This window comes from Phragmites australis, chromosome 9 (genome assembly GCF_958298935.1).
Source record: "Phragmites australis chromosome 9, lpPhrAust1.1, whole genome shotgun sequence".
Taxonomy (NCBI): Eukaryota; Viridiplantae; Streptophyta; class Magnoliopsida; order Poales; family Poaceae; genus Phragmites; species Phragmites australis.
Genome location: NC_084929.1, coordinates 1,535,084 through 1,558,183, shown reverse-complemented (window position 1 = coordinate 1,558,183; position 23,100 = coordinate 1,535,084). Strand labels below are relative to the sequence as shown.

The 23,100-nt window shown below is 50.6% G+C and overlaps 1 protein-coding gene across 1 annotated transcript; it reads left to right on the top strand.

Annotated features, from left to right (window-relative positions):
• The first annotated feature begins 2,809 nt into the window (after window positions 1-2,809).
• On the top strand, window positions 2,810-3,948 carry LOC133929599 (uncharacterized). Its single transcript, XM_062376402.1, has 3 exons — window positions 2,810-2,987; window positions 3,129-3,250; window positions 3,343-3,948. Exons 1-3 carry the CDS (start codon window positions 2,810-2,812, stop codon window positions 3,946-3,948), a joined length of 906 nt encoding a protein of 301 aa, XP_062232386.1.
• The last annotated feature ends 19,152 nt before the right edge of the window (window positions 3,949-23,100 follow it).

The following is a 23,100-nucleotide window of genomic DNA, read 5'->3' as shown; positions in this document are numbered from 1 at the left end:
GTTTCCTTCAGCAGTAGAAGCTTTAGGACCCCAAATAGCCATGTGCACTTCTCCTTATAGTTAGGATAAAGAGGCACCTTGGAATCTTGCACAAATTCCTAAAATTTAGCAAACTCACCACTATTATACTTGCAGTGCCGCTCGACATCTCACACCATCTGGTTCACATTCTCTACAAAATTCTGGAGATCATTATCATTGAAACCCAATATGTACTCATCTCTGAGATTATGATCCATATCACTGGGTGTAAGTTCTTGATCCACACTATCGGCATGAAGATCCTGATCTATCTCTCCTTCATTAAGACCTTCCACACAATGTTTGTTTCAACATGTATAATTCTCTTTAAATCCAAGCATAACTAAGTGTGCATGGACATTGTCTGATTTTGGGAACTTCTTATCATTCCTGCAATCGCGACATAGACAATAAATTGCCATTTTACCATGTTCTTTCATATCCACCAAAGTTGTACTCATGAAATACTTCACCCCACTCAGGTACTTTAGGCAAGTCCGGATCTCAAGGTACATACAATTTCTGTCCGCCATCTATAATATAAAAATATTAATTCCTCATTAACAATTACCTTAATTGTGTGATTTAGCATGCGATTAAAAATTCCATACAATTATACTAAATTTGTGGCATCTCGTGGTAGATCAGGCAAACCTAGTATCAAATGTAACATAAATACAACTCACTTGAACTAAGATTTTAGATAAAAATGCAAAATAGTCGATTACATATCAAAGCACAAAAAATCTATCAAATAAGGGTTAGAGGAGGAGAAAATGGGGAGATGCAAACCTTCAAAGACCTAGCAAAAATTCAAACTTTAAATTAACAAGATATTAGAGAGTCTCTTGTGGAACCAAAGAAAATTACCAGATCAATTGTGCGCGCAGTACTGTTGAGTCCTGTAACTATTGAATAAGCACAGTAGTTGGCCAGTCCTTATAACAGAGCTAAGTCATTAGTAACGGGTCGTAATATAACCAGTCACTTATGACTGACTAAGAGAGACCTGTTACTATACCAGGTTATAAGTGGCAGATCGTAATATGATATGTCACTTATAACTGCTGCAGAGAGACCCATCACTTATGACCAGGTAAGAAGTGATGATTCTTAATATGGCATGTTACTTATAACTGGTGCAGGGAGACTCGTGTAGTTATGACTCATCACTGTTATCAGTGATGGGTTAAGGTCCAATCACGATCCGATACTACATAAGTGACAAATCGTAGAAGTAACCATTACTAAATCGTACCTCTTTTATCTGTTTTTCATATAGTGGAGAAAAGAATCTCTTTTAAGTTGTTTTTCTCCATCTCCACTAACAAAATCGGACTAAAAGATACACTCCCAGCTCTACACGATAAAACCCCTCTACATGATAAAACCTTTGAGATTTATTTGAAGCTACTTAAATATAAGTGGTCAAGCCCATATACTATAATACAATTGGCTACCTAGCAGCTAGTGGTACTGTAGTGCATGTCTTTTGTAGGAGAGGTTGGAGTTAAAGCATGCAGGCCACTAGAGCCAGCTTTTCTTTGATCAGATGGGGAGAGAGATGTACAAAGCTTTGTGCCTTTGGTGCATGCATGTACTGTTCTTAACATTTTAAACTTTTAGCAGCAGTACCAGAGTACTGTATGCGAGCAAATTCACTTCGCTCCGAAGTCCGAGCACGAATTGAAGAGCTGCATGCAAGTGGGCCTTCAACTTCGATCGATCTCTGTACATGGATGGTAGACTATAATATTCTTCGAAATGGAATCAGATATCAGATCAGATCCGATCAGAGAGATGAAATGTTCCGAGGGGCCGTTTAAATGCTTTGTGCAGGAGTGTTAATTTTGATTCGTTTTTAGTACTGCAGGGATAAAATATGATGCAGACTCGATCACGTGAAGGCCTGCATGCGTGCTTAATTACTTTCTGCTGCTGTACTTTCTGAAACTTTATAATTGTCTCAGTCGATCTTACTACTGAATTCCTCTCAACTTGAATCCTTATCTTACATGATCTGATACTATATATATATATATTTATCTATTGATATGTGTATGTTGAATTTAATATTTGTTGTAGATCTCGTTTCACTTGTTTCACGATAGTGCGAAAGTAAGGAGTTCGTATACGGTTCGTATACGGCTATAGTGTCGTTCATATGTGTGCAGAGTTCGAGTCGGAATTGGATCGTGGGATGACACAATTCATGTTAGGATTCGGATTTAGTAGGTCGCTATAAATATGAGTTGTAATCTCTATTTTTTATAAGCAAGATATAGAGTCGTGCAAGTCACGAGTTGAATAGAGTCTAAAATTTTCTTCAGAGAGTTTTTGCTTGTTATATTGTTATCATCGAGATACGTGAGTTCGTTCTCACTGAGTAGTACGACTCAGGAATAGCTGAGCGTTGCTAGTCGATCGGTGTGATCGAGAGCAACACGTACAGGGCGGATAGCCAGACTAGTTGTGATCGAGCACATACGACTAGTCGCTCAAGCTGGTCGTGACTGGTGGTCATGAGTTGACGTGCTTCCATACTTTGGTCGCTCGGGTGGTCGAGGAACCTAGTCGCTTGTGTTGTCACGAATCCGAAGTGGTCGCGCACGTGATCTAATGGTCGGACCCAACATCTGGTATCAGAGCTAATAGGGCGCAGCACTGACTCGTGAAGATGTCGATCATACCTCAGGGCGAGGTGGCGCGGGAGAGCAGCGGTGGGTCCTTCCTGTACCCGCAGTTGACGATGACGAACTACACGAGCTAGGTGATTCGTGTGCAGGCGATGATAGAAGATCAAGGCGTCTGGGAAGCAATCCAGCCAGCGGCCAGTGAGGCCGTCGACGAGAAGAAAGACAAAAAGGAGAGGTCACATCTCTTCCAAGCGCTCCTGGAGGATCTCCTGACGCAGGTGGCAAGAAAAAAAAGGCTGGGAAGGAGGTCTAGGATTGTCTCAAGACAAGGTTCGTCGGTGCGGATCGCGTCAAGAACGCGCAGCTTCTAACGTTGAAGAGCGACTTCAACGCCATGCACATGCAGGAGGGAGAGAGCCTGGACCAGTACGCCGGAAGGCTCAACATCATGTCCGTCATACGCAAACCTAGGGGAGACGCTCGACGACGCTGCATTGGTCAAAAAGTTGTTCGATGCTGTGCCGGATCGATTCCTGAGTGTGATCGCCGAGATCGAGCAATTCTACGACCTCGACAAGATGTCGTTCGAGGAAGTCATGGGCGGCTTAAGGTGTTTGAAGAACATACTCGCCTGCATGCATCCAGGGGCAATAGCATCAGCGAAAGCTAGCTTCTGTTCACTCAGGCCGAGTGGCAGGCGCGACAAAAGAAGGATGGTGGCAACTCCTCATCAAGCAACAAGGGCAAATCCCACCTTGCCGCAGAAAGCAGCAACCGCGACCGGGCTGGTCGTGGACATGGCAGAGGCCGTGGCAGAGGTGGTCATGGCGGGATGTCGCGCAACAACGAGGAGAGCTGCTCGGGTGGCGGTCGCCGCAACAAGAGCCACATCAAGTGCTTCAATTGCCACAAGATGGGGTACTACGCGAACGAGTGCAAGGCACCGAAGAAGAAAGAAGAGGAGACTCATCTCACTCGTGATGACGACACCGAGCCGGCCCTGCTACTCGTGGTGTCAGAAGAGCCAGCACAGGAACAGCAGCACCAGCGGGGAGCTGTACTGCTGAATGAGGAAAAGTTGAAGCCGGAACTACGCGACACAACGGAGGGAGTCTCCAGCTCTAAGGTCTGGTACCTTGACAATGGGGCCAGTAATCACATTACCAGTGACAAAGAGAAGTTCAGGGAGCTGGACGAAGGTGTCACTGGCAAGGTGAAATTCGGGGATGGTTCCACGGTGAAGATCATAGGCTTAGGGTCTGTCGTGTTCAGCTGCAAGAACGGCGACTAGTGGCTGTTGCAGGAAGTCTACTACATTCTAAGACTGTGCAGCAATATCATCAGCCTTGGATAACTTACCGAAGTTGGACACAAGGTGATCATGGATGCTGAACATCTACATGTGTATGATAATAGTCCTACAAGGTTGCTGATGAAAGTGAGGCGAACTCCAAATCGCCTCTACAAGATCGAGCTGCATCAAGCGACACTAGTGTGTCTCTTAACCAGCCTTCAAGACCAGGCGTGGCTGTAGCATGCGAGACTCGGACATGTCAACTTTATTGCTATGAAGCTACTCATCAAAAAGGGGATGGTGGCAGGAGTACCGTTGATCACACACCTGAATGAGTTATATCACGGGTGTTTGCTAGCAAAGCAGGCAAGACAGGCGTTCCTGACATCGGCAAATTTCAGGCGAAGAAGCCACTGGAGCTGCTACATGCTGAACTTTGAGGGCCGATCACACCTTCAACTCTCGTCGGTAACAGTTACTTCATGTTAATTGTTGATGATTACTCATGGTGGATGTGGGTGTTCCTGATCAAGTTGAAGGACCAAGCTTGCTCCATGTTCAGAAAGTTCAAGTTGCAGGCCGAGAACACGAGTGGGGAACGCATCAAGACGTTGAGGACTAATCGCGGCAGTGAATTCCTCTCTGCTGAGTTCACTCAGTTATGCGAGGAGGCCAGGATCAAACGGCACCTCATCGCACTATACACGCCACAACAAAAAGACGTGGTAGAGCGGAGGAATTGGACCGTGATGGTGATGGCGAGGTCCCTCCTTAAGAGCATGAATGTGCCTGGAAGGTTTTGGGGGGAGGCGGTGCGGCACGCGGTGTATCTGCTGAACTGCTTGCCGACGATGGCGCTGGACGAACGCATCCCGTTCAAGGTTTGGAACGGAAGGAAGCCGCATTTGGCGCACCTTTGTGTGTTCGGCTACACTGCACACGCGAAGGTGACAACACCACTTTTGAAGAAGCTCAACATTTGAAGCCAGCCGATGGTGTATCTTGGCGTCGCAGACGGCTGCAAGGCGCATCGTCTCTTTGATCCAGGCGCGGGAAAATTCATGTAAGTTGTGATGTTAAATTCAATGAAATCATGGAGTAGAGCTAGTGTACAACTTCAGGCGGCAGGGAACCATCTGATTTCGATGTCGAGGAGGCGATTAGCACTGAGCCGGCGGTGGGCGGCTCTATGCCACTCGCAGGTGGTCTGGCAGGTGTGCCAACGCCCACGGCACATGATGATCAAGCTCCTTCATCAACTCCGCTGGACGGTGAGGTGACGCCGAAAGGGCTAGTAACCAGAAGACGCGATGTGGCATGCACGGCAGTCGCCTCTCCAACAACCCCCACCAATCTAGTGGTGCTGCCAGCACCTGAATTGCCGGTGGATGATCGGGCCACACCGCTATCGAGCGGGAGTAGCAACACAGATGAAGGACCTGTTCGCCACAGACACATTGACGACATCATGAGAGATTCTCCAAGGGTGGATCTCGATGAAGACTTGGAAGCAAATGCCATGCTCATAGAGACAGAGGAGCCTTCTTGCTACCTTGAGGCTGAACAACAGGTCTGGGAAGACGCTATGACCAAGGAGATCGAGTCCATAGAGAAGAATAACACATGGACTCTTATAGAATTGTCAGCTGGTCACAAACCAATTGGGCTCAAATGGGTTTACAAAATGAAAAAGAACTCAGATGGAGATGTGATCAAGTACAAGGCAAGGCTGGTCATGAAGCGCTATGCACAGCGGCAAGGAATCAATTTTGAAGAAGTGTTTGCGCCGGTGGCTAGGCTAGACATTGTTCGTGTCATCCTTGTTGTTGCAGCCAACTGAGGTTGGCAGGTTCATCATCTTGATGTCAAATCGGCATTCTTAAATGGTGAGCTCTAAGAGGAAATATGCGTGACCCAACCGGAGGGATTTGTAGTGAAGAACAAAGAACATCTTGTGCTCAAACTCAGCAATGCGCTCTATGGACTTCGGCAAACGCCACGGGCCTGGAATATCCGGCTTGATAGAAGCTTGAAGCAACTTGGATTTGTGAAGTGTGCTCAAGATCATGTCATATACACAAGAGGAACATGCCGACATGGAGTTATTGTTGGAATATATGTTGATCTCATTGGATAGGAGAAAGTCCAGAGAAGATCATGGGATTCAAGCAGCAGATGATGAGTGAGTTCGAGATTACCAATCTCTGATTGCTCAATTACTATCTCGGGATTGAGGTAATGCAAGAAGATGGGCGAATTACAATCAAGCAAACAACGTATGCGAAGAAGGTTCTTGATCAATTCGGTATGCTGGATTGCAATCCCATAAAATTCCCCATGGAACAAAGGGCACAGCTGCATAAGGATCCAGATGAACAATTGGTTGATGCAACTGAGTATCATCGCATCATCGATTTTCTAAGGTATTTACTCCATACAAGACCTGATCTTTCTTTTGCTGTCGGGGTGGCAAGCAGATTCATGGAGATGCCCACGGTGATGCATTACAAGGCAGTAAAGCAAATTCTTCGATATTTGAAGGGCACCGTGTATTATGGTATTGTGTATACCAAATGAGGAGAAACAGAGGTGATCACCAGCTACAAAGATAGTGATCTAGCTGGTGACATGGATGATAGAAAGAGTACTGAAGGTATGGCTTTCTATATTAATGATAGCTGATGTCATGGAACTCGCAGCAGCAGAAAACGGTGGCTTTGTCTTCCTGCGAAGCTGAGTTTATGGCAGCAACGACAGCGGTATGCCAAGCAATGTGGCTTAAAAGTCTGTTGGGGGAGCTGACAGGAGAAGAGCCCAAAACAGTCAAATTATTTGTTGATAACAAATCAGCGATTGCTTTGATGAAGAATCCAGTGTTTCATGGCCATAGTAAACACATTGACACTAAGTTTCATTTCATCCGTGAGTGCATTGAAGAAGGCCAAATTGAGGTAGATTTTATTTGCATGGAAGAGCAGCGAGCTGACGCTCTAACAAAGGCATTACCGGTGGTGAAGCTAACGGTCATGCGACATCTTTTGGAAGTTCGTGATCTTGATCCACGACAAGATTAAGGAGGGTATGTTGGACTTAATCTTTGTCGTAGGCCTCGGAGACTCGTTTCACGATAGTGCGGAAGCAAGGAGTTCGTATACGGCTATAGCGTCGTTCGTATGTGTGCAGAGTTCGAGTCAAAATCAGATCGTGAGATGGCATGATTCATGTTAGAATTCGGAGTTAGCATGTCGTTATAAATATTGAGTTGTAATCTCTATTTTTTGTAAGCAAGACACAGAATTGTGCAAGTCACGATTTGAATAGAGTATAAATTTCCTCTAGAGAGTTTTTGCCTTGTTATATTTTTCTCGTCGAGATACGTGAGTTCGTTCTTGCTGAGTAGTAAAACTCAGGAATAGTTGAGCGTTGCTAGTCGATCGGTGTGATCGAGAGCAACACGAACAGGGCGGATAGCTAGACTAGTCGTGATCGAGCACGTACGACTGGTCGCTCAAGCTGGCCGTGACTGGTGGTCGTGAGTTGACGTGCTTCCATACTTTGGTTGCTCGGGTGGTCGAGAAACCTGATCGCTTGCGTTGTCGCGAATCCGGAGTGGTTGCGCACGTGATCCAGCGGTCAGACCCAACAGTGTAGATACAGATTAATCAGATGCATGGCTTATGATAATATGTATGATATCAACCGACATACGATATTCATACGTGCATGGTGAAAGGAAAGCAACTAATGAACGTTTGTAGCAAGCGAGGGGTGATTGGTTGTCCTCATAAATATATTCTAGGCCGATATATATGTATAATTTCACAAATGTATTTCGATTGGTTGTCTATATGTACTATTTTAGTCTAGCTTAATAGATGTAAATGTACATTCGTAGCCTGGTCCGGGAGAGAAGCTCGATTCGAACTTCCCTCTGTATTCTAATCTGACGGATGCAGACTACTACATCCACTCATATACACAGGTCCGCTTACCAGTGTCACAAAAATCACTTTCATATAAACAACCAATTAGAATATCAACTCTTGCATCCGCTCATTCGACCTTAGATTCAGTCAACCAAACATAAACTCAGTTTAACTTATCCAGACAGATACAACCGAACAAACACTTTTATTTTCATCTAACATGACTTCGCTCAGCATGCTTCTACTTAGTATATATATATCGTTAATTCAGGTATATATATGAACAACTAATAACACCAAAGTGACCGGCCAAGTTTCAAAAGGAAAAAAAAAATGAAGAGGAAGAAGACAAATGAAACAGAAAGGTGAGCGAACAGATTCTGACAAGCAATAACTTTGTCAACTTTGTCGACCCAAGAAGGAAGAAAAGAATGAATAGAATTATTGGGTCCGTGTAAAAGACCGAAAAGCAGCATGACGTTGCCGCTCTGTGCCGGCCATTGAAGAATAGGAATGATAAAATTGGATCCGTGCATCTAGATACCTACGGGTTATATATTTAATGAGTTTAGATTTAAGTCCAATTTTCTCGTAGGTCTAATAGATCGAGTATCTAAAATAATTTGTATCGAGCTCAGGTTTTCAATCTCACCTGCATGTACTCATAGATCGCCCGAAATCTATTTCCGGTATGTAGATTTGCCATGAGGGGTCCAATCCAAATCTCACGGCCCATTGCACAAATGATACATTCATGCATGCATGCGGCCGCCTTCTCCCATGCTCAACTTGTCAACCACATGCCCGCATCAGACTCTTGCCTTCTTGCCACCACCTCCCCACCGCCCAGTAGCCGCCGCTCGCCCTCCCCATCGCTCAACAGCCGCCTCCCCGTCACCGCCCATCCTCCCCACCACCGACAGCAGTCGCCAACGTCGCCTCCTCGCCGCCCAGCAGCCGCCGCTCGGCCTCCCCTTCTCCACCATCACCTTCCCGCCGCTCGGGAAATCTCTCTAAACTCTCGGTTGTGGTGGAGGAGTAGTGAAATAGTGGCACGATGGCGGGGTGCTGGACTTCAGTAAGAAGGTGGCGGCAGCTCGATTCGACCGGGAGGAAGGCAGGAAGTGGTCAGATAAGACCACAACGAACATCCTCTGTGCTCCTTGGGGTTAGTAGGGATTGATCACGCTTGGGTTCATAGGATTCAGCCAGCGCTCAGCAGATTTGGTGACGGCTTGTCGATTTGGCCAGTGGCATGCTACGCTCTCTCTGATTTTGCTTGGCTCGATGGGAGTGAGGGAGAGGAAGGGAGAGAAAGACGGCAGAGAGGGAACCCGGGGGGAGGGGGTAAGCTGGCTCAGCGCTGGGCCACGGTAGATGGAATCTCGCTGCCACCATCGCCTCCCCACCGCACGTAGCGCAGATGGAATGCCGAAACCCAATGAGCCGTTTTTCATTTCAAGCATGAGTCAAGTTGCGACTGACAGATTTTAGATTGGACATGGTTTTATTTCACCTGTCTTCAACCCGACTAGTTGGGCTAAAATGCAAAAATAGACAACATACGTTAGTGTATTTGTGAAAATAAACAACATATCGACATATTTGCAAATCTAGCACCTGTATTCGGTACTTTAAAATCCGAAAACTCAATTTCGGTACTCCAAACTCAGAAAATACGTCGGGCCCACTGATTTCAGCAACTAAGATACCAAATACGACACTGTTCACTGTATTCGATACCTCAAATACCGAAAATACTCTGTATTCATCAACTTCGGCACCTCACTTGCCGAATATGGCTCTGCCGTGCGCGCTCAAGAGAAAGCTAGCAAGCTACAGTAGAAGGAAGAAAGTAGTCTAAAAATTCATGTTTTTTATTTAACTCACGATTTTATTTGGAGTAAAAAAATACTCTAAATATTCTAAACATTTTCATGAGCAAAATAGAGGTCACTAGCAATCCGTTTTAATTAGTTTGATCCAAAAAGCATGAGCCAATATTTAATTAAAATTCTCCCAATAAACCAACTTTTATAAATTCTAGCAATTTTTAATGCTCAAATAAATTCTCAAAAATCTAGAAAAAATCACTAATATTCTTCTAATGTGATGTACTAATTTATAGAAATGTTTCCAATCCTATGTTATTTGGTGAAAAAATGAGTTCCTTTGTAATGATCCATTTATATGCATTTTTATCATTTCATGTGATATTCTCTTTTTAATTCAATTTGAATATACATTCTCTTTTAATTCATTTCATGTGACATTCTCTTTTTAATTTATTTTATTTCATGTACTAATATTTTATTATTTCAAGTTCACCCAGCACATTTGACGATGAGATGTGCTAATATCCCCTCTGTTTCACATCCTCATTTATATGCATTCTTATCATTTCATGTGATATTCTCTTTTTAATTCAATTTGAATAAAAATAAACGTATACATTCTCTTTTAATTCATTTAATGTGATATTCTCTTTTATCATTTCAAGCTCACCTAGCATATTTGACGATGAGATGTGCTAATATTCTACTCATATGATGCAGTCAACATGAATATATTGAGATTGTTTTTTCATGCACCTTTGTTGTCTGCACTAAGGAAGCAAAATGTGTTCAACCAAACTGTCGGTGTATCAGGAACCGAGGGTCCCTGAGTCCCGAGGCCAGGCCAGCCGTCCGCCACGTGTCACCATCCCGCGAGGTCCCTCCTGCGGGATGAGGAAAATCTAAGTTCCGGGAGAAGGTGCTCGGGGCCACAGTCTCTGGTCCCCGAGCACCCCAGTTCCACGATGACCCGCAGAGTCCAAGTACCGGGAAGAAAGTGCTCGGGGAGGTGCCCGCTCATCCCCGAGCACCCTAGTCCCCCGACGATCAGAAGAGCTAAATTCCGGGAGAGAGTGCTCGGGGACCGCGCGCAGCAGTCCCCGAGCGCACAGTTCCCCGAGGGCCAGCGTGAGAATGCTCGGGAGAGAGTGCTCGGGGTTGCTCGTGATAGCCCCCGAGCACTCAGTTCCCCGGAGGATCATGTGCGAATGCTCGGGAGAGGGTCCTCGGGGAGGTAACCAGTACCCCCGAGCACCCGGTACCCCGAAGACAAAGATAGGCATTCCCGAGAGAGAGTGCTCGGGGAGGTGAACGGTACCCCCAAGCACTCGGTTCCCCGACGACCCAGAGAGGCCCCCAAGGGGCCCACAGATGAGGTGTCCGCCCGTCAGAGGTTCAAGGCCGCATTAAATGAGCGCGCGTGGCCTGACATATCCTACTGCTCCCGCCGCGGCGTCAGTTCCTGCTATGCTTTGGCAGAGGGGCGTGGGGCTAGTAATTGCACGGGTCCCGTCCCGTATCATCCGGTGTATCTCGGGATAACATTGCCCGGATCAAGGCATTCCACCTGCCGACATGCCATGGCAGAGGAACAAGACAGGGCGGGCACGCCGGGTGACTCTGTGGCTGCCCGGTGGGCCCTCTCAACGGCGCCCGTTGCCAGGGCGTCCACAGTGACAAGTGACCGGACGCGCGCCGTGTTTTTCGATCGCCCTAGTCACTTCGTCCAGAGGAAATGATGACGCCTTTCTCAGTCGTGGCATCTTGGAACTTGTGCCCCTTCCTTCCCGTTCGGGGTATGTCTACGTCGCCATCAACAAGTTCACCAAATGGCCAGAGGCGGCCCCAGTCATCAAGGTGACCAAGAACACGGCGCTCCAGTTTATTCGCGGCATCACCAGTCGCTTTGGCGTCCCGAGCCGGATCATCACCGACAATGGCACCCAGTTCACGAGTGCCCAATTCGGGGACTACTGCGAAGACCTCGGCATCAAGCTCTGCTTCGCCTCTGTCGCTCACCCTCGGAGTAACGGGCAAGTCGAGTGCGCCAACGTAGAGATACTGAAGGGCCTCAAAACCCGGACCTATGACGTGCTCGCAAAGCACGAGAAGGGATGGGTGGACGAGCTGCCCGCCGTACTATGGGCTAATCGGACCACGCCAAGCCGCGCTACCGGGGAGACTCCATTCTTCCTCGTATACGGCGCTGAGGCGGTCCTCCCCTTCGAGCTCACTCTAGGCTCCCCCCGGGTGCATGCATACTCTGAGGGTGAGCAAGATCAGCAGAGACGCGACAACGTCGATTACTTGGAAGAGCACCGGCGGCGTGCCGCCGTCCGGGCGGCTCGGTACCAGCAAAGCTTGCGGCGCTATCACCAACGCCACGTCCGGGTACGGTCCTTTGAGGTTGGGGATCTAGTTCTCCGACGCGTCCAATCGCGCGAAGGAAAGAATAAGCTGTCGCCTATGTGGGAGGGTCCCTTCACCGTGATCGGGGTCCCGCGAGAAGGTTCTTTCGGGTTGGCGGCAGAGGATGGGCAACCGCTTCCCAACCTGTGGAACATCGAGCACCTGCGCAGGTTCTACCCATAGACGGCTATGCTCGCGGCTCAGGTCAACCAGGCCGGGGGCTTCCCTCCCGCCCAAGTTGACCGGGGGCTACCACTAGCTGGGTAAGTCACCCAACCTTATAAAATTTGTCAATTCAGTGTAAATATTAATATGCAGTCGTACGTCAATTTCGCTTTTCTGGGTTTCGTATGTTTAATCTGTTTGGTGAGGTGCTCGGTTGTGCGAGAAAAGTTCGCTCTCTCTTTTTCCCCGCTGATAAAAGAATCCCGATCGGTATGCACACGGGCAGCTGCTGCTGACTTACGTCTGATGTGGTAGGCTGTGGTGTTCGGTGTCCTGGCTCATCTCCGGGCACTACCGAGTCCCTGGGTGCTCTGGGTAATCCTATCGCTCGAGCCGCTCGAGTAGTCCGGAGCTCAGGCCCCAGGGGCGGGCTGTCGGTGCTCTGTATGGTCTGTCATACCCGGGCGCCACCGAACCATAGGACCTCTGGGTTATGCCTTCTGCCTGCTCTTGTCCGCCGGTGTGGGTATTCAAGAGGTCTCGGGTCAGAAAACAAGAGCAGTCTATAACAAGTACCGCCTTAACAGAGCGCACCAAGCAAAGAAATTTCCTATCCTCTCTTAAGTCACAGGTCGACAATCAAAGCAAAAGCAGCTCGACCGCGAGGGCCTCGATGCCCAGGTCGCTGCTCGGCCCCAAGGGTCCTCGGGTGGTCCTACCGCTTGGGCATGAGTGGTCGAGATCACCCGACCCCGGGCTCCTCGCGTGCCCCTTGACGCTCGGGTGCCCCAGCTGAAGGAACCAAGCCCCCGGGCACCCCGAGCTCGGAGTGCACGCTCCTCCTGGATTGGCCGGCCGAAAGGCCGACAGCTGTCCGGTGAGTGATTAAATTCAGATAAATTTACGTTCAAAAGTATTTTGTTCCTGAGTCATCCTCGGGGGCCCTCGTATTCTAATCTGCCTGGTGAGATGATCTCCTTCCGCACAAAACCCTACCGCGTGTCTACTTTTTCCTAGAACGACAGAACGGTCCGTAGAAAGGTGTACCGTACGTGCGGTAATGTCCGACCGAAGTCCTTCATGGCGGTCGTGGTGTTCGGTCCGCTTTTAAGGGCCCCGAGCACTACCGAGTCCCTGGGTGCTCTGGGTAATCCTATCGCTCGAGCCGCTCGAGTAGTCCGGAGCCTAGGCCTCAGGGACGGGCTGTTGGTGCTCGGTCCGGTCCGTCTTAAGCCCAGGCACCACTGAACCATGGGGACTCTTGGTCGCATTCCCGCCCGTGCGTGTCTCCGGTCTGTTGACTGAATGGTCGCAAGGTTAAAAAGTATTCACCGATCATGGCGTGTTCCGTGCTGGATCGATTCATCTCCCGAGCATGGAAGCTCGTGTCTTTGTCTCTTGACTCAGTTGATGCGGACTCGCGAGGGCTCGGGGGCTGAACGCGCCAAAAAAGACGATCGGGATGACTCCGTTCTCGGGGATGGAAAGGTCGGGAACGGCACGACTGAGTACTCCTCGGGGCTTCAAGGCAAAACATCAGAAGAAACGCTAAGTACTCAAGAGCACCAGAGTTGCGAGCCCAAAGAAAAGCTTTCATTATATTCACAAGGAGAATACAAGTATTTCTAAGGGATCGCTCCCATATTTACATCCAGTCAAGACAAAAATAAAAGAAGAGGAAACTACTACAAAAGCCTAATCGGAGGCAGAGTCGGCGTCGGAGTCGTCTTGGCCATCCCCGGGGGCTGGCTGCGGCGGCACTTCCGGCCTGAAGCCGGCCGCCACCTCGGCAGCGATGCTCCGAACTGCTTCCCGGGCGGCCTCTCCCTCGGCTTCGACTACTCCTTCCCGCGCTGGCTCCAGCAGGAAGTTCGAGTCTCTGCTCCGGTAGTAGCCCAGGACGTGCTCGGCCACCGCGTGGGCCAACCCGCGCCCTTCCCGGGCAGCAAGCTCCTGGACGGCCCAGGGCAGCGCCTCAAGGTGCTCGCAGACTTGTTGAAGCCCTAGGACTTGTCGTCCGAGGCCATCGCTCTTCTCGTCCGCGACGAGTCGGCCAAGGCCGGCCATCTCCACGGCCCGCCGCATCTGCCGGAGTACGTCCTCCAACATCTGCTGCAAGTTGACCCGCGAGACAAAGGCAGCCTCAAGATTCTCCTTCGCGAGATGAAGCTGCTCCTCGAGACCCTGGCCCTCGGCCACACATGAAGCGCCGGCGCCGGATGCGAGGCCGGCGGCCTGCTTCGTCTGCGCCATTAGTCCGGACAAAGCCCGCTCACGGGCGACCAGCTCTGCCTCGTGTTTGGCGTTCTCCTCCTCCCTGGTGGCGACGGCCGCCGCCGCCGCGGCAGCCTCCCCCTCCCGGCGGGTCAGCGAGTCTTCCCGGGCGCCCAGCTCCGCCGTCGTGATCTCGTTGTCGACCTCCCGGATGGAGACGTCCTCCTCCCACCGTCGGACATCTCCGTCAATTCTCTGGAGCTCATCCTTCCAACGTTCGAGGCTGGCGCGCGTCCGATCGACCTCGCCCTCTCGACGGGTTAGCTCAGCCCCGGAGGTCCTCCGCCTCCTTCTCGCGGCCGGCGACCGCCTCCTCCCGTTCCTGTGCCTGCGCCTCCCTGGCAAGGGCCTCGGCAGCCTGCTGCCGCGATGCCTCAACCAGGCGGGCGACGCCTTCTCTCTCCCGCGCGGCTTCGGCGCGGGCGGTCTTCAAAATCTCCCGCTCCCGCACGACCTCCGCGCGGGTATCTTCCAAAAGCTTCTGCTCTCGCGCAGCCGCCGCACGGGCCTCTTCCTGGGCCTTCCCAAGCTGCGCCCTCTCCAAGTCCAGCCGGGCGCGCTCCGATTCAAGCTGCCTCTCCTTCGCGTCCACCGCCGCGCCCAGCCGCTCGACCACCACCTGGACGCCCTCGATCGCGGCCAGGAAGGGGTCGGTAGGCCGGTCGGGCGCCGGTGGAGCGCTGGTTTCCCCGCGATCCGCCTCCGGGAGGTTCTGGGTCCCTGAGGGTCGCCACACGATTATCCGCCCCGGGCTCAGCACGCCTGGGGGAGGTTCGACCGGCGCCGGGCGCTCGAGCGACGGCCGCGTTCCCGCCTCGGCCGCCGCATCCGCCGGCCCCGGCAAGGCCGCTGATTCCGCCATCATCCGCCCCAGGCTCTGCACGCCCGGAGTAGGTTCCACCGGCGCTGAGGGTTCGGGCGACGGCTGCATCCCCACCTTGGCCGCTGCTTCCACCGTCCTCCCCTCGGCCGCCGCGTCCGCTGGCCCCCCTCCCCCGCCATCGCCGCGTCCGCCTGCCTCGGCTCGGCCAGCGCGCTTGGCTCAAGCGCTGGCGCCAACGCCGGCGTTCCTTCGCCCACGGCGGCGCCCGTGGGTGGCCTACAGGAGATAGGCAAAGGTCAAAACCGAAGTCTAGTTCGGGCGAAGAGCGCCAAAGAAAAAGCGAAGAATGAAACTTACGCGGTCGTAGTTCCTCGGTACTGCCATTTGGCTGCCGGGAGCCTGAACTCCGGGTCCGGCAGTGCCTGCCCGGAATCCTCCCGCCGCCTCTTCCGCCGCGGGCTCGGCGAGGCCCCCGCGCGGTCTCCAGGTGCCGAGTCAGGCCCCAAACTCACGAGGCGCGGCTCCAGGGCCGGGAACGCCGCCACCGCCGATGGCGACGATGGGGAATCCGGCACGGGGATGTAGATTCGGGGGAGTTTCCCCCGGTCTCCCGGCACCGCCACCGCTGCGCTGTCGGCGGTGCCCTCTTCTCCGGTGCGGCGGCTGCTTCCCGCAGCGGCTCCACCACCGGCCTGCGGCTCGCTGCACGCGGCGCCCGGTCCACCGGCCCGCACCGGGCTGCTCACGGTCTCCTCGCTGGCCACCTCATCCAATCCAGGGAGCTCGGGGGGCTCGGGGCTTTGGCTCCTCGGCCGGTCAACGAGCCCCAGGGCGTCGAACTCCGGCAACTTCGCCAGGATCGCCGCGCGCTCGGGGTTAGCGCAGAGCGCCATTTCCGGCCACGGGAGCTCCGCCCGGCTCATGTCTTCCACGCCGGTCACCACTCGGGTCATGCCCCTCAGCTCCGCTGGGCCCAGGTCCCAGCTTGCGCTGATTTGGGTCCGGGTGATATCTTCAGGCCCGGTGTAGAGCCAGCACGACCGGGCCCGCTCCCGCAGGGGCGCCAGGCGGCGGTGCAAGAAGTCCGCCACCACCATTACTGAGGTCAGCCCAGAGTCACGTAGGAATCTGATGCGCTCGAACATCGGCTCCAGCCTCGCGTCCTCCGGCGGCGGCACCTCCCACGTTGACTTATGGGGCTCCGTCGCCAATTTCGGTAGGGCGAGACGATCATGGGGGTCGACGTCGATGAAGAACCAGTCCCGCCGCCACTCCTCTCACTTACTGAGCAGCACCTGGGGGATGTACTGCTCTCCCAGGCCATCTCGCAGCCGAAAATTGCAGCACCCCGCGACGTCCGCCGTAGAGTACCCCCTCTTCTTCCCGGCCGATCGCAGGATGAAGAAATGTCGAAGAAGTGTCACCGAAGGTGCCACTCCCACGAACATCTCGCACAGATGCGCGAACACCGCCAGCACTACGACAGAGTTGGGGCTCAGGTGCACCAACTGGATGCCGTAGGTATCGAGTACTTGGAGGAAGAACATTGAGAACAGCGGCACCAGTCCCGCCGCCACAAAAGACGTGAACAAGATGATGCGCCCGGGAATGGTCGTTGCCGGTGGGAAGTTCACCGGTGTTACCACCGTGGCCCCCTCCTGGCCCTCGGGGACCAGCAACTTCCTGATTTTCTCTGCCGCCTCCACGTTCTTCAGGCGAGACTCCGGCAGCATGCTGTCCGGAGTCCGGTCACGGCGGCCTCCCCTGGCTCTCGGCATCTCGACGGAAGGGGAGGTTGTCTGGTGGTGGAGAGGAAGGAGGAGAAGCGCTCTGATCGCCAAAAGGAGTTCTAAGGGCTCCAGGGCACGAAGGAAACGAGAGCAAGATCGCGAGAAGGCTTAAAGAGGAGGGCGGATCGATCCCCTCCCCCTTTTATATCTCAGGGTTCAAACATCACCTGCTAATGGTTTGCTCGGCGGGACGGTTTCCTCGGTCGACGCAACTGCCAGGTGAATCTCCCGCTGGTCGTGCGGCGTCAGCGGCTGCCAGGCGTATTTTCTTCGATCTGCGCGTCAGCCGCGCGTGCCGCCCTTGCCGTTGTCATGCCCTTCGAGAGTTGTGTGTACACACGTCCGCTTCTCTCCCCGCTGGGCCGTACCAGAGGCCCGGGTCTAAAGGGCCACCTCTTGAAAGCCTGCCATGTGGCGTCCACGCCAGCCTCGGCCTCGTCCGCGACGAAGAGCCCATCCGCAGTCTCCGTGCCATCACCTGCCAATGGGCCCGAGGGCTACTATCGGTGTATTAGGAACCGGGGGTCCCTGAGTCCCGAGGCCAGGCCAGCCATCCGCCATGTGTCACCATCCTGCGAGGTCCCTCCTGCGGGATGAGGAAAATCTAAGTTTCGGGAGAAGGTGCTCGGGGCCACAGTCTCTGGTCCCCGAGCACCCCAGTTCCTCGATGACCTGCAGAGTCCAAGTACCGGGAAGAAAGTGCTCGAGGAGGTGCCCGCTCATCCTCGAGCACCCTAGTCCCCCGACGATCAAAAGAGCTAAGTTCCGGGAGAGAGTGCTCGGGGACCGCGCGCAGCAGTCCCCGAGCGCACGGTTCCCCGAGGGCCAGCGTGAGAATGCTCGGGAGCGAGTGCTCGGGGCTGCGCGTGGCAGCCCCCGGGCACTCGGTTCCCCGAAGGGTCTGTGCAAAAGCGCTCGGGAGAGAGTGCTCGGGGTTGCTCGTGACAGCCCTCGAGCACTCAGTTCCTCGGAGGATCATGCACAAATGCTGGGGAGAGGGTCCTCGGGGAGGTAACCAGTACCCCCGAGCACCCGGTACCTCGAAGATAAAGATAGGCATTCCCGAGAGAGAGTGCTCGGGGAGGTGAACGGTACCCCCAAGCACTCGGTTCCCCGACGACCCAGAGAGGCTCCCAAGGGGCCCACAGATGAAGTGTCCGCCCGTCAGAGGTCTAAGGCCGCATTAAATGAGCGCGCGTGGCCTGACATATCCAACAGCTCCCGCCGCGGTGTCAGTTCCTGCCATGCTTTGGCAGAGGGGCGTGGGGCTAATAATTGCACGGGTCCCGTCCCGTATCATCCGGTGTATCTCGGGATAACATTGCCCGGATCAAGGCGTTCCGCCTGCCGCCCTGCCATGGCAGAGGAACAAAACAGGGCGGGCACGCCGGGTGACTCTGTGGCTGCCCGGTGGGTCCTCTCAACGGCGCCCGTTGCCAGGGCGTCCACAGTGACAAGTAACCGGACGCGCGCCGCGTTTTTCGACCGCCCCAGTCACTTCGCCCAGAGGAAATGATGACGCCTTTCTTAGTCGTGGCATCTTGGAACTTGTGCCCCTTCCTTCCCGTTCGGGGTATGTCGCGGCCGGCGAGTGCATAAAAGGGTCGGCGCACAGGAAGAAGAAGAAAAAAAGAAAAAGCCCAAGCAGTCGACCGTGCCACAACCAACGAAGAAGACGAACCCCACAACGAACCAAGCCAACGGACGAAGACATTGTGAGCTAGCCGGAGCAGAGCTCCCGCCGAGAAACAAGGATCCTCAAGCTCTTAGTTAGACACAATATTCTTGTAACCAGCTACATCCTTGAGGGATCACCCTGAGGATAGTTATTGCATCCATACAGGAGTAGGGTATTACGCCCCCCGTGCGGTCCGAACCTGTCTAAACTTCGGTGCATTTACTTCCCTTTGCACTAGGTCGATCATCCCCCACCACCGGCCGTTGCATTTGCATCCACTTCCATTTATTTCTCCGATGAACTTATTCAGGATCATCCCCCCGGCCGAATCTCTAAAAAGGGGTCTCTCGGGATCCCTGCGACAGGAGTTAATCCTCTGACACAAACCTTGTCACTCCTCGGTAGATCGAAACACCTTGGCAAGTGCGCAACATACTCTTGCCTTGTCATACTTTTCATCTCCTCAGCTGTGTATCTTCACACCACTCCAGCCATGACAACAAGGGCGGTCATCCTCCACAAAAGAGAATATCACATTAAATGAATTAAAAGAGAATGTATGTGTTTATTTTTATTCAAATTGAATTAAAAAGAGAATATCATATGAAATGATAAGAATGCATATAAATGGATCATTACAAAGGAACTCATTTTTTCACCAAATAATATAGGGTTGGAAACATTTTTATAAATTAGTACATCATATTAGAAGAATATTAGTGGTTTTTTCTAGATTTTTGAGAATTCATTTCATGTGATATTCTCTTTTGTGGAGGATGACTGCCCTTGTTATCATGGCTGGAGTGGTGTGAAGATACACGGCTGAGGAGATGAATAGCATGACAAGGCAAGAGTATGTTGGGCACTTGCCAAGGTGTTTCGATCTACCGAGGAGTGACAAGGTTTGGTTGGGCACATTTTGCTTCCTTAGTGCAGACAACAAAGGTGCATGAAAAAACAATTCAATATATTCATGTTGACTGCATCATATGAGTAGAATATTAGCATATCTCATCGTCAAATATGCTAGGTGAACTTGAAATGATAAAAGAGAATATCACATGAAATGAATTAAAAGAGAATGATACGTTTATTTTTACTCAAATTGAATTAAAAAGATAATATCACATGAAATGATAAGAATGCATATCAAATGATAAGAATGCATATGAAATGATAAGAATGCATATAAATGAGGATGTGAAACAGAGGGGATATTAGCACATCTCATCGTCAAATGTGCTAGGTGAACTTAAAATGATAAAATATTAGTACATGAAATGAAATGAATTAAAAAGAGAATGTCACATGAAATGAATTAAAAGAGAATGTATGCGTTTATTTTTATTCAAATTGAATTAAAAAGAGAATATCACATGAAATGATAAAAATTCATATAAATGGATCATTACAAAGGAACTCATTTTTTCACCAAATAATATAGGATTGGAAATATTTTTATAAATTAGTACATCACATTAGAAGAATATTAGTGATTTTTTCTAGATTTTTGAGAATTTATTTGAGGCATTAAAAATTACTAGAATTTATAAAAATTGGCTTATTTAGAGAATTTTAATTAAATATTGGCTCATGCTTTTTGGATCAAACCAATTAAAACGGATTACTAGTAACCTCTATTTTTCTCATGAAAATACTTAGAATTTTTAGACTATTTTTATACTCCCAAATAAAAGCATGAGTTAAATAAAAAATATAAATTTTCAGACTACTTTCTTTCTTCTACTGTAGCTTGCTAGCTTTCTCTGGAGGTGGCTCAGTTACTGAATACATAGCATTTTCGATATTTGAGGTGTCGAATACGGTGAACAGTATTATATTCGGCACCTTAGTTGCTGAAATCAGTGGGCCCGACGTATTTTCGGAGTTTGAAGTACCGAAATTGAGTTTTCGGATTTTAAGATGCCGAATACAGGTACTAGATTTATAAATACACCGATATATTATCTATTTTTATAAATACGCTGATGTATATTGTCTATTTTTACATTTTAACCGTCCAAGAAAGAGAGATCGATACCTGCTGGCGTATCTAGCTCTAGCAAATACTAGTCCTGCTGCTGCTGTACATGTATTGTATTCCCGAGACAAAGCAATTGCTGCTCCTGCTGATAGTACTCCATATATATTTATTTATTTATTGACAGAGCTCTAGCATATAGAACTCTCTCTCTCTTCATGTGTAACACTAGCAATTGTTTCACATGGAATCCATCCACAATACAACAATCCGAAAAGTAAAAAATATATAATATAATAAAAGTAAAGTTTAGATGATTAAATATAGGTGGCTGTATAATGTAGAGATGGATAGTATTTGTTAGGGTTTTAGCAGAAGTATCACTAGAATCATTAAGCTAAGTACAAGATCAACACACAAGACATGATATTTTTTAACAAGGTTCGGTCAAGTTGCCTACATTCTCGGGGCATGCCTATGAACGCTCCTCCCTAACTGTTTCAGTCTTACTAAACGCGCACGTCACCACGCGTCCGGCCTCGCAGCACGTCACGCGCGATCTCCTGATCCTGCCACGCACGTCACGCACCGTCGATCACGTTGACCAAGCCACCCATGCGCATCCACGTACACGACACGCCACGCCATGCCACCGCCCCTCGCGCGAAAGACCAGCCGTTCCATGCATGCCTGTCACCTGCGCCACCGCCACCGCTTCGCAATTCCGAATGCCTTCGCAACCTCCGAAGTCCACCATGACTTTTGTTGCCGCTGTCGTTGCTCCACCTTGAGCAAACAACAATCGCTCCAATCTAGATTGACCGCCCATCAATCAGACTGTGAGTCGAATTCGTCGCCTTGTCCGCGACGTCTTCCAGCCGCACCATCAAACCTGGCTGTCACGTCTGACCGACCCCTATCGAATAGCAGTGGTACCAGAGCCATGTCGAAAGATCAAGGGAAGACACGAGGATATGTTCCACACCGCGCAAGGCTTACACAGGTCCGGGGAAGGACGACGTAAGGTGGAGCATGGCAGCGATCGATGATTCAGTCAATGGATTCGGACACTTCGAGCGCAGCGGCTTGAACCGTCCGATGGGCTGCATCAATGGAGATCCATCCAGACGTGGAGGTCGGGTTGATGGCGGCTGGCTGCTGCTGTTTGATAGGGGTCAATCAAACGTAATGGCTAGGTTCAACGGTGTGGCTGGAAGACGTCGCGGACAAGGCGGCGGCTTCGACTCATGGTCTGATTGATGGGCGATCAATCTAGATTGGAGTGGTTGTTGTTTGCTCAAGGTGGAGCAGCGACAGCGATGGCAAAAGTCATGGTGGACTTTGGAGGTTGCGAAGGCGTTCGGGATTGCAAAGCGACGGCGGTGACACAGGTGACGGGTACGCGTGAAACGACTGGTCTTTCACACGAGGGGCGGTGGTGTGGCTTGGTGTGTCGTGTACGTGGATGCGCGTGGACGGCGCATGAGCGGCTTGGTCAGCGTGATCGACAGCGCGTGACGTGCGTGGCAGGATCAGGAGATCGCGCGTGACGTGCTGCGAAGCCGGACGTGTGGTGACATGTGCGTTTAGTAAGACTGAAACAGTTGGAGAGGAGCGCCCGTAGTCATGTCCTGAGGATGTAAGCAACTTGACCGAACCTCGTTAAAAACATCGTGTCTTGTGTTGATCTTGTGCTTAGCTTGATGATCCTGGTGATGCTTCCGTTAAAATCCTAACAATATTAAGAAGATAGTATTTCATTATATGATAATTATTTATCTTGATTTTATATTTAAAAATAGAGTGGTAAAGGAAAGAGAGCATACTGCAATCAAGAAATTGAAGGTGATCGAGCACGATGCGTAATGAATATGTTGATTGTTAATTGATTATTTAATTATGACTTTCTATATTATAAAAGAGAGAAAATAGAAGACTACCTTTAATTATAGATTATTTAGTTGTGTAAGAAATATAGCGAAGATCTTTCAAAATCTATCCTAACTCCTGTATTTTATAGGAGGAATGATAGACAGAGTATGATGAGATGTACTTCTACGACTCCGGCACCACCCGACACCCAACAATAAATACCTTTGGCAGTAGCAGAAGCAGGTGTAGTTGCAACATACATATGCACGGTGGCATCTCTGTGAACTCCGCTTGTGATCTATCAAATCATGCGATTATATATATATGGATCGAATCACTAGGTACCGCGGCCCGGCCGGACACAGGAAATTTGGAGAACCGTATGAACACACAGAC

What these genes read in the sequence shown, in the direction of transcription:
- LOC133929599 (XM_062376402.1), top strand. Translation starts at nt 2,810, where the DNA reads ATGATAGAAGATCAAGGCGTCTGGGAAGCAATCCAGCCAGCGGCCAGT. An exon ending in TAGGATTGTCTCAAGACAAG is followed by an intron (nt 2,988 to 3,128) that starts GTTCGTCGGTGC and finishes ACGCAAACCTAG; the next exon opens with GGGAGACGCTCGACGACGCT. An exon ending in ACAAGATGTCGTTCGAGGAA is followed by an intron (nt 3,251 to 3,342) that starts GTCATGGGCGGC and finishes CTGTTCACTCAG; the next exon opens with GCCGAGTGGCAGGCGCGACA.